General features: G+C 35.8%; 2 protein-coding genes across 3 annotated transcripts; one reads left to right on the plus strand and one right to left on the minus strand.

Moving 5' to 3' along the window:
• Window positions 1–3,282: 3,282 nt before the first annotated feature.
• On the plus strand, window positions 3,283–7,104 carry LOC113692642 (uncharacterized). 2 transcript variants are annotated; one of them, XM_027211107.2, is made up of 6 exons: window positions 3,283–3,671; window positions 3,873–3,899; window positions 4,757–5,019; window positions 5,151–5,362; window positions 5,489–5,753; window positions 6,517–7,104. In XM_027211107.2, exons 1-6 carry the CDS (start codon window positions 3,575–3,577, stop codon window positions 6,817–6,819), a joined length of 1,167 nt encoding a protein of 388 aa, XP_027066908.1. In that variant the 5' UTR covers window positions 3,283–3,574; the 3' UTR covers window positions 6,820–7,104. The 2 variants fall into 2 exon arrangements, with proteins under 2 accessions (XP_027066908.1, XP_027066909.1); XM_027211108.2 differs by lacking the exon at window positions 3,873–3,899 and having other exon boundaries at window positions 3,328–3,671.
• Window positions 7,105–8,512: 1,408 nt separating this feature from the next.
• LOC113692340 (germin-like protein subfamily 3 member 2) lies at window positions 8,513–10,043 on the minus strand. The gene has a single exon (XM_027210737.2). The coding sequence runs from the start codon at window positions 9,572–9,574 to the stop codon at window positions 8,915–8,917; it is 660 nt and encodes a 219-aa protein (XP_027066538.1). The 5' UTR covers window positions 9,575–10,043; the 3' UTR covers window positions 8,513–8,914.
• Window positions 10,044–10,718: the final 675 nt, after the last annotated feature.

A 10,718-nucleotide genomic window follows, 5' to 3' on the forward strand; every position in this document is an offset into this window, starting at 1 on the left:
ATATTCATTTATAATTTATATATTTATAAATGTATTTATATTATGTATTATATATAATAATATAAAAATTGGAAATTATAATTTATACATTTATATGATATTCATTTATAATTTATACATTTATAATTTATATATTTTTATATAAATATATTAATATATTTATTTATAAATATTTATAAATGTATTATAAATGCATAAATATATATTGTTATAAAAATTTAAAAATTATAAATTATAAAAATACTTGAAAATATGTTTTAAAAATACATCTAAAAATAATCCATAAAACATCTACAGTAAAAATTTTTCATATAGTTTTTGAAAAACAACCCCAAAAATAACTAATCCAAACGGACTTGTATTTGAAAAATGAAATGCTACAGTGCTGTTTTTGAAAAACAACCCAAAAAACAGCTAATCCAAACGGACCCGTCGTTATTGAGGGTTATCACCAACGTTAAACCACGACAAAGAAGATGAAAATATTTAAATTTTTTTTTTTTTTGGCAAAACTCTTCAAATTTTGAAGAGTTTCAACCTTTCTGCTCATTACATGGTGAAGTTAAATTTAAACATGTGCAATATTATATTCCTCTAAAGTTCATTTTTTGCATTAGTTTCTCAAAACTAATATAGAACTTTTTGCTAAAAAAAAAAAAAACAGTTTTGGTTCCCAATGTTTAGTTTCTGTGTAGTCTTAGTTCTCAAAATTTTGACAAAAGCAAATATAGTCCTCAATATTTAGCATTGCACAATTTTAGTCCTTACAATTTTGACAAAAATAAATTTGATCCCCAATGTATATTATCTAAAGTAGATTTAGGACATTTGAATATGTTTTTCCCAATTATTGATAGAATTTAGTCACATCCAGTCATGTGTCCATTAAATGAATTTTAAAATAAAAAACAAAATAGTAGCTAACTTTAAACAATAAATTTAAGAACTAATAACTCGCTTACTAACTAATTAACTAGTAAAAAGAAAGAAAACTTAAAAATTTAAAAACTAAAACTATTTGGAGCACTCAATTCTCAAAACTTATTTTCACACACACTCTCTCTCTTCACTGTCCCCAAACAAACAATTGTAATACTTAAAATTTTTTTGTATAGACTAACAAATTTTCTTTCTTTTTATGCGTCACTTTGTGGTTAATCAATCACTAACGTGCCATCACGTGAATTATTCTTATTGTTCAATGTTACTCTCTATTTTACTTCCTTTTCAAGAGTTTAATTTGACAAATATGTGATTGCACGTGACTGATTTCGTCAATATTTGCAAAAAAATTGTCAACTATCATAAACCAACTTCAATTTGTTAACATTAAGGACTGCATTTGCTCTTGCCAAAATTTTAGGGGCCAAAATTGTACATGTACTATATATTGAGGACTGAATTTACTTTTTTCAAAATTTTAAAGACTAAAATCACACAAGAACTAAACATTGTGGACTAAAACTGTTTTTTATTTTTTTGTCAAGCTACGGAATAAACAGACTACATAGGGAATATGGGTTGGACTTATCCCGCCATTAAAAAGAGATGACCATGTGTCGACAAGTCCATGGATTCCGCTCAAGCATTTATGGGTCATATTGGGCCATGACCGTCGGCCTGACATTGAACCCAATGGAATGTGCGTCAAACGTTTATTGGTGACCAACTTTTATCATCTAACTGCAATAACACTCCTATATTTATATTTTTGGGGAAGGAAAGTCCAATTAGGTTTGTAAGGAAGCTGGGGTGTCAGCTTTCGGGCAGATAAGTGCATTACCGCACTTTTTGAAATTTTCTTTTGAAAAAAAAAAGGAAACATAATTAGGGATGACAACGGGGCGGGGGACCCCTCCCCCATCCCCCGTCCCCCACTCCCCTCGTCCCGTCCCGTCCCCTCCTCGCCCCGCTTCCTTCGTGGGTGTTCCCGCGGGGCTAATAAAAATTTGTTATATAATTTTATTATGGTTAAATTTTAACAAATAATCAAGTACTAAAATATCAATACATCATCAAATTATTTTAACAAATAATCAAGTACTAAAATATCAACACATCATCAAATTATTATTCCTTATAATTTTATAATTGAAACTTATAAAAACAATCAAACAAAAATTATTTGAATACAATCCAACATGATAAAATAAATATAACTAAAGTAGTCAAGTTTTCACTTTTGACACAAATACAATCACTAATTCATTATTGTGCTTGTGCTTTTTTTAAGAAAAAAATGTTATTGTATTAAGTGTAATTAAGAATTTAGTATAAATGTATTAGTAAATTTAGTATAACAAATTAATAATTTGTATTAGTACACATATATAATTAATAATATCAATTATATTATATATACTAATAGACATCATATAATACATATAACTAATGATATCATTAATAAGTTTGTAACTAATTAAATTATATATTATATATAATTATATATATTTTTTATATATTTATTTTTTAAAGCGGGTGGCGGGACGGGGGTACACTCCCCCGCCCCCTGCCCCCCGCCCCATTTCTAAACTGAGGGGAAAAAATTCGCCTCACCCCAACCCCCTCCCCATTAGCCCCCTGCGGGACGGGTGACCGTGCATTACCATCCCTGAGCACAATGCTTCATTATAATGCACTAGGCAGGGTTTAAATCCCTAAAATAGTGCTCGAGAGAGTTTTAAGGGACTCTTCCTGGCCAATGGACTAAAATCCAATGATTTATTTCTTAATTTCTATATGATATACAATTTAAAATGAGATGCATTAAACACTTAGGGGATTAGAGAAAAAAAAGTGTTATAGCAAATGAAAAAAGAAGAAGAGGACAAAATTGTCACTAAAAAATATAAGATGCATTAGGACTTAGGAGAAAATTTATCACGCAAGAGAGAGAAGAAAACTGGTCTCTATGGTGCAAAAAAAAAATGTTTTAAAACCAACTTTCGAGTTGGTCACTGCATGTTTTGTGAGATAGGAGGTAAAGGGTTCAAATTTTATTTTTCATCAAAAGTTGACACTTAACGTGATTTAAGATGCATATGGGTGTTTAATCTCTAATTTTAATAATCGAATTTGTCAATACACGATTGAATAATAAGTACACAAATCATTGGCCCTCCAAAATTTTTATTTTCTTTTAGGGCTTTTGTACTCCTTCAGACTAATAATTCCCGTTTTTTTTATTTCACGCCATGTGTGATGGGACTATAATTCGTCGGACAAAAAATCCAATTTCCTTTCCTCGAGACTTAACTGAACAGGAAATCCCAATTATTGCTTATCGTGTATGAATACATATATCATTTATTACCATCCTCCACTAACAAGCCACACAAGCTGAAGAAACTGACCGTCTATACAGTATACAGCTACAGACGGACGACAGCCAAGGAAGTCCCAACTCCTATCCTACATCACCTGTCCCGCCCGCCCGCCCGCCCCAGATCTGTGAAGCTCTATTTCCCGCTTTCACTTCACCCCACGCCACGTGGGTGTGCGAGTTATTGCTGATTTGTGTCGAGGAAATCAGCCTACTGACCGTCTCATCGTACTTCACAAGCGTCGAGGGAAAATGGCAGCAGGAGTAACTAGGAAAATCTCTGCAGCCTCTGCTAGGGCCCACACCAGGAAATCCAAGCAGAAGTCTTCCGTCCCCGTTCTTCCTTCAGGTCTATTTTCTTTTGCTGTCTTTCTTTGCTTTCTTCTATTATTTGTACGCAGATGCTGATTTTCTTGATTGAGAAAAGTAATTTGGAGTCAACGTTTGCTATTGGAGTCTGATTTTAATCCATGCATATGGGTCTCAACTGTTTGGTTTGAGTATTGAGTTTTGATTTTTAATGTGTCCAATTAATGATCTTGGCTCCCAGATTTCAGTTATCTGGACGCATGGATTGGTGAGATTCTTTAACATATGTCTCTGTGCTTGAAGTTGGATAGGATATCTCACGTACGACAGTACAAGTATACTACTTTTTATCATTTGACTCATCATTGCTTGTTTGTTAATTGGCTTTTATGCTTATTGGTAACGTTTGCAGTATCTGCTCTGCGACTGTACGTTGTTTAAATCGAACAGCAAAATTTTCAGGATTAATTCTCGAAACATTCTGATTGATTGCGGAAACCCGCTCTAAGTATATGGCTACCTACATATGTGAGAAGCATACTCATAAGGATTCAATCTAATCTGGTTCACTCTGCTATTCATATCACTAAGTGTCTTGATGAGCCACCGTAAACCATACAGTATTTGCTGATTTAAACAAGCCATCTCAACAAAAAAAAAAAAAAAAAAAGTCATCTGGGCTTTCCAGATTTATTTGTTGTCATCCCAATATTTCCTTTGATTTTGCATAAATTGTTTGATATGCATACTTTAAATGAAGTTGATGCATATGTTTTCGATTTCTAAATTTGATTCGCATGCTACAGCTAAGTCTTTGCCCGTAAAGTAATGATGATGAATTCCTTTATAGTTGGTTTGGGCATATTCACAAGCAGGCAAAGCCAGAAGTTGACCGTGAGAAAACTTTGGTTTTTGCTAAACTGTTTAGGATTTGATAGTAAATTTTATGTGGCCTTGTTTGACTAGTGATGCTATAAAGATTGAAAATTCCCTTCAATAACTTGACATAATTTGAAGTGGCATGTGCTGCCACGCCACTTCACACTGCTTTCTCCTAATGCGGGGAGGGAATAGGAGCATTCTTAAAATTGGTGAACATGTGTACAACTAAACCTACAAATTCAGGGATATTTAAGAAGATCCTTGTGGTTTTCTTCATCGGCTTCTTGGCATGGGCTTATCAAGCTACTCGACCTCCTCCTCCCAAACCATTAGGCTCTCCTGATGGTGCCCCTGTTACAGCACCTAGGATAAAACTTAGGGATGGAAGGCATTTAGCCTACAAAGAGCATGGAGTTTCAAAGGATAAAGCAAAGTATAAGATAGTATTTGTCCACGGATTTCATTGTTGCAGACATGACGTTGCCATTATGGCTACCCTCTCCCAGGTGCAAATTTTTCTTTATTTGGCTTATGTTGTAAAGTGAATCTTACTATCTTATACTTACAGGGATTGTAAGTTTCTGCGCGAAAATGTTAAGGATATGATCTCTCAAAATGAAAAGATTTTTTGTAGCAGGATCTTATCGAAAGCTTAGGCATCTATATAGTGTCATTCGATAGACCTGGTTATGGAGAAAGTGATCCAAATCCTAACAGAACACTACAGAGCATGGCTTCTGATTTAGAGGAGCTTGCTGATCAGTTGGAACTAGGATCCAAATTCTATGTTGTTGGATTTTCAATGGGTGGACAGGCACTCTGGCCATCCATCAAGTATATTCCTCACAGGTATGATTCATTCAAGTCATGCATGTGACGGAGGGAAGAATATTGCAGCAGTTGCTTCATCATTCTTCTGAACAGTATCTTATCCATCTCCTCTAGCTCAAGTATAACATCTTTTATTCTGAACAGATTGGCAGGAGCGGCTCTCTTAGCACCAGTTGTCAACTATTGGTGGCCTGGTTTTCCTGCTAACTTGTCGAACGAAGCATACAACCAACAGCTTCCACAAGACCAATGGGCTCTTCGTGTTTCTCACTATGCAGCATGGCTTACCTACTGGTGGAATACTCAAAAATTGTTTCCTCCTGCTGCTGCTGTGGCTCAGAATCCTGCTGTTTTATCACGTCAAGACCTTGAATTGATGGGCCACAATACTCTAAGACGTGATTACGAGGTAATAATTGTCAAATTTTCTCTCATTTCCTGAGCATTTTCGCGTTATTCTAAATAGAGACATGAAGCATACATTTTCATGTGTGTCAAAATGATTGTGTGTGTGTTGATAGTCAGGAAGATCTTTGTGTATTGTAACCTGGATCTATGCCTGCATTACCCATTGTAAATTTCAGTTTTCTTTCTTCCTGCTTTTGTACAATCACTATCAGATATACTAACCACCAAGTATGAGACAAGCTGCACCTTCATACAATGATTACTTCTAAAAAAATGTTTAGGTGTCTTTAATAGTGTACTACACGATGATCAACAGATCCCAACCCCTATCCTCACCGGTGTACATGTCATTTCTTTTCAAAGTTCTCAAGAACGGCAACACAAACTACAGAAAATGGATTGGCACTTGACAAGATCCTTTTTAGTGGAGTAAATATATTCAACTGATCAGCTACAGAAAATTATTTGCTTTCAAAAATGTTAATTTCACGCTTCTGCAGTGACCCTTTTGCATCCCTACTGGTTGTAGGCTGAACTGATTTTGACCTGGAAAGTAAGTATATTTGTAATTGAGTCTGCATCTCCAATCAAGTAATAAGATTTTCCTTACTGACATCTGTGAATTTTATCAGGCAACGTCCTCCATGTTCTTTCATTGTCTTTATTCGTTGTAATGTGTGTATAAGCAATTGTAGCTCTACAGTTCCTTTAAATTGGAAAAAACCAGCGTCTTATTTCGGATATCGCTTCTATTTCAACATCAGGCTCAGATAAAACAGCAAGGAGAATACGAGTCTCTTCACCGTGACCTGATAATTGGTTTTGGAAAGTGGGAATTTGATCCGATGGATCTGGAGAATCCCTTCCCAAATAATGAAGGTTCTGTTCACATATGGCAAGGAGATGAGGATCTGCTAGTACCTGCTTCATTACAAAAGTACATTGCCAAGCGGCTACCATGGATTCACTATCATGAACTAGCAGGTGCCGGTCACATGTTTCCATTAGCTGAAGGAATGGGAGACAATATAGTGAAGGCACTTGTGAGTGGGAAGAGTGCCAGGTAATTCTCCTTTCTCATTCCCAAGCTTCTCTGTGTGAGCTCGTCTGAGGAATTTTTGTTTTTTCTAGTCCTTTTGTATTGTGTGATTAGACCTTTATTTTTCTTTTTCTTTTTTTTGGGGGTCATCAGACTGAATTGCTCTATAACATAGCATGATAGCCAAATTTTGCTCCTTTGGATTAGATAGTACAAGAGATGGAAACATTTACATGTCTCGATTTTGGACAATTGTTTGTCATATAAACTGCTGCAGTCTCATCTATATGGATCTCTTTGTTTATTTCCACAACGCGGTAAATGGTGGTTCAATGCTATGAAAACATGTTGGAGCCATTTCGTATTGAAGTCGTCATTTTGGGTGGGTAGGCGATACTTTTTCTGCTACAGGGACGGAATTATACGTTAAATTAACCGCAGTACCTCACCCAAAATTGGATCGCCATGAATTGGTCGGCGCAAGGGAAAACCGGGATTGGGAACATCATCATATCAGGGTTTTTGTGGTGTGGGTAGCTCGATTAGAGGCTCTTCCTATATTATGCCTCCAGGCCGGATGCGTCTCCAGCTCAATTTCGGAGAATCTGAACGGCACTAGTTTCCTCAGATATGCAGCTATTAAGCTATTAATTGATTATTTCTATCCAATTTAATTTCCTTTTTCTTCTCAGAATATTCGACAAATTGATATTTTTAACTGAAGGTCTTCAATAATTGAAGTACTATATCTTCTACCAAAGGTTTCAGAAGACAAAATAACCATTATGGGTTAGAGTTTTCTCATGAATACTTTGCTAAACGTTGAACGAACTAAACGTAAAGATAATTTACGGTCGGAAAGAACATGGTGGTGGTGGTGACATTTCTGAGAGTCAGGGAGAATCCGCATCATTGTAGCTTTGAAAGCTATCTCCCGGAATAAATTTAACCATTGGCAGCTAGCATTAAGGTGTTATAAGCTTTTTCTAGAAACAACAGAAATTTTTAAGGGATAATTTCAGAAATCTCCCTCGAGGTTTTACATAATGTTACTCGACTTTTCTGAGAATTTTAAATTTTCGCTTACCTCATTTGCATCGACATTTCTTGTAATATTTTAACTCCTTTGGAAGAAAAATGAGAAAAAAAAACTTTTTGTTCCAATACTAATCGTATATTATTCTGCTTATGAAATTTATAACAATAATAAAAAAATAAGATTAAATTTCTCGATGCAAACTATTTATTTTAGTTGTATTGAAACAAAATCAAAATTTATATCTTGAAAAATTCACATATATAAAGAGATTATTTTAGTTTTTAATATAACTTAAATTACACCATGAATTAAAACATAATTCCTCAAAATATATTTTGACATCTTTAATTGTAATTTAACTATGCACGGAATTTTTTAAGATATTAATTACTAATCAAAGTCCTCCTAAGTGGTTGATTTTGATTACATTTAATTTATCTACGTCCTTTGTTATTCCATCGCGACTCTAATATAAAGAAATATGGACCATTTTTAACTAGCAATTTATTTTTTTAATTTACATTTTTTGGTTTTAAGATTTTATTTTGTTTTGGCTTTGTGCTTAAATAATTACTAAAAGCAAGGGTAATGCTGTCAATTTGTGACATTTGATGGGAATATTTAGTCTTGTCAAGTTGACAAGGAAGGTAAATGAAATTTTAAAAATTTTAAGAGAGATGAGTAATATAATGACAAACCTTTTCAACAATACTTGAAAATCAACCAACTTTAGAGGGGTTCATTAAACTCCTCTGTCCTGACAATTGCTTGGACAATATTACGACAACTTGAGTAATATTATGACAAACCTCAAGAGCAATTTTTAAACAACAAGCATGACGGCTTAATAAGGAACTAACATTTGGCATGGGAATATCGAAACAGAATCTGGTTTTTTGTTTTTTTTGTTATTTAAATTGAAAAACGACCAAAACAATGCACAAATAAGCTAATTGCCGCCCTTCATCTAAAACCTGGAACCAGGAACCGACTAATCACCTGACAAATGCTTGGCCAGGATTTACCGCTAGAATCAGCTCCGAACTGAAGGACGCAACTGGTAGACGCAGATTCCTGAGAATGGCTAACCTTTCCTTCCAGGAAAGAACCTCCTTCTCATCTTCCCAATCTGCTCGAGGGTCAACCCAAAAGCTTTCTCCAATAGCTCATCATTGATTCCGGAACCAAAAATGGTAGATGGGATTTTCTGCACTCCTGGATTTTGGCTGTTGAAACTTGCAAAGACGGTAGCAGTGGACTCGCCAACATTCATTTGGAAATGAACTAGACCCCTTGGGAACACCATCACTTCTCCCTGCTCAATCACCTTGGCAAAAACTCGGTTCGTCGAATCCACAAAGCCAGAATAAACCTTTCCTTGCACCACGAATGCAATTTCCGTCGCTCTGGGATGAAAATGTGGAGCATTGATCCCACCAACCTGGAGGTCTGCCCGTACAAACGACATTCCTAGGGTGTTAAGCCCCGGAAAAGTGGCGGGGTTGACCGATTTTGCCGAGAGGCCAGTTTCCGAGAAGTTTCCAGGGGCTTTTACACCCGAAAACACGAAATCATCAGGGGTAACCTCCGTTGAATTTTTGCACTGCGCTCTGGCATTATTGGAGCCAACTTTTGCATTGGGTATGCAAAAATCTTGCACGGGGTCAGGATCCCAGGCCAATGCCACGAGGTGAGAGTGGAGGCAGAAAATTAATGGAAGCAAGAGCTCCAGTCTTGGAAACATCTTCCACTCAGGCTATTTGGCTGCAATTATCAACCGCTATCAAGGTAGCACTAGAGCAAAATATATACATGAAAGAAAAGAACACTGAGATACTACTATATAAATATTGGCCAGGATAATCAGGAATTTCCAACTTATATGAATTGCTAGGATTTTTCGCGTGGTACGCTCATTTGTCTAGATTGAGTAGGGCTATAGTACTGGTACTGCTGTAGGGCATCAACCTCTACTTTTGGCGACTTTTCTGGAGTGCTTTTAATCGAATGGAGGGATGTGAGTGCGATGTGCTATACACTAAACAAAGCGTCGACGTGATTATAGCTAATAATTATTTTCTTGACTCTGTTAGGTGCAGGGATGGGTGGCTATGATGCTGAAAATATGATTGCAAATATCTTCAACACTGTGACACATGCAAGCAATCTCTATGAAAATGAGACCCGTTTAAATTTTTTTTTTTTTTTTTTGCTTTTTAAAGTAAAAAACTAATGCGTGCTGGATGCATATTCTTTTACTTGTGAATAAAGAGAAAAAAAATGAGTAGCAAGTAATGCGTAAGTGATCTGTTCCAAGTTATTAGGTCTGTTGGATTGATCAGGGACCGGTTACTGCTCCGAATTCTGTCATTTTGCTGGTGCTCAAGAGAGTGACACACACTGTTGAAAGTTGAAGCCGGGAGAACAGAACAGAGCAAAACGGATCCCTCGCGAGCTCCAGTTGGCTTCCTCTTTCGACGGGAAAGAAGAAAAGCGAAACTAGGAATAGAACAGGGTTGGTTTTGTGTAGAGTTTGTAAACTTGTTCACTGAAAAATTCTTTGTTTTCTTTGCCAAGGGATCGATGTATGACAACAGCCAACGTCAAGCTCTCGTAACCTGCCACAAACGCTAGTAAAAAAAAAAATGATATGTTTTAGGACTTTGCACCTTATTATTAGACCTTTTTTTTTTTTTTTTGCTCGAGGCTTGAAATTCGATCACTCTTCTTCACCAAAATGACTCGAATCATAGCATAGGATGGGCCACGCATTGACTTGCGATCTGGTTGGTTCACATACTGACGGCCCAATTGGCCTGACAGGTCCATAACACACAATAAGAACGTCGAGGAAGAAGAATTGAAAATAATGAAACAGAACCACAATC

The sequence above is a fragment of the Coffea arabica genome, chromosome 6c, assembly GCF_036785885.1.
Source record: "Coffea arabica cultivar ET-39 chromosome 6c, Coffea Arabica ET-39 HiFi, whole genome shotgun sequence".
NCBI classification, from domain to species: domain Eukaryota; kingdom Viridiplantae; phylum Streptophyta; class Magnoliopsida; order Gentianales; family Rubiaceae; genus Coffea; species Coffea arabica.

Coding starts and splice junctions, on each gene's coding strand:
- LOC113692642 (XM_027211107.2), top strand. CDS start 3,575: ATGGCAGCAGGAGTAACTAGGAAAATCTCTGCAGCCTCTGCTAGGGCC. Junction 3,672..3,872: donor CGTCCCCGTTCTTCCTTCAG/GTCTATTTTCTT, acceptor CTTGGCTCCCAG/ATTTCAGTTATCTGGACGCA. Junction 3,900..4,756: donor TTATCTGGACGCATGGATTG/GTGAGATTCTTT, acceptor CTACAAATTCAG/GGATATTTAAGAAGATCCTT.
- LOC113692340 (XM_027210737.2), bottom strand. CDS start 9,574: ATGTTTCCAAGACTGGAGCTCTTGCTTCCATTAATTTTCTGCCTCCAC.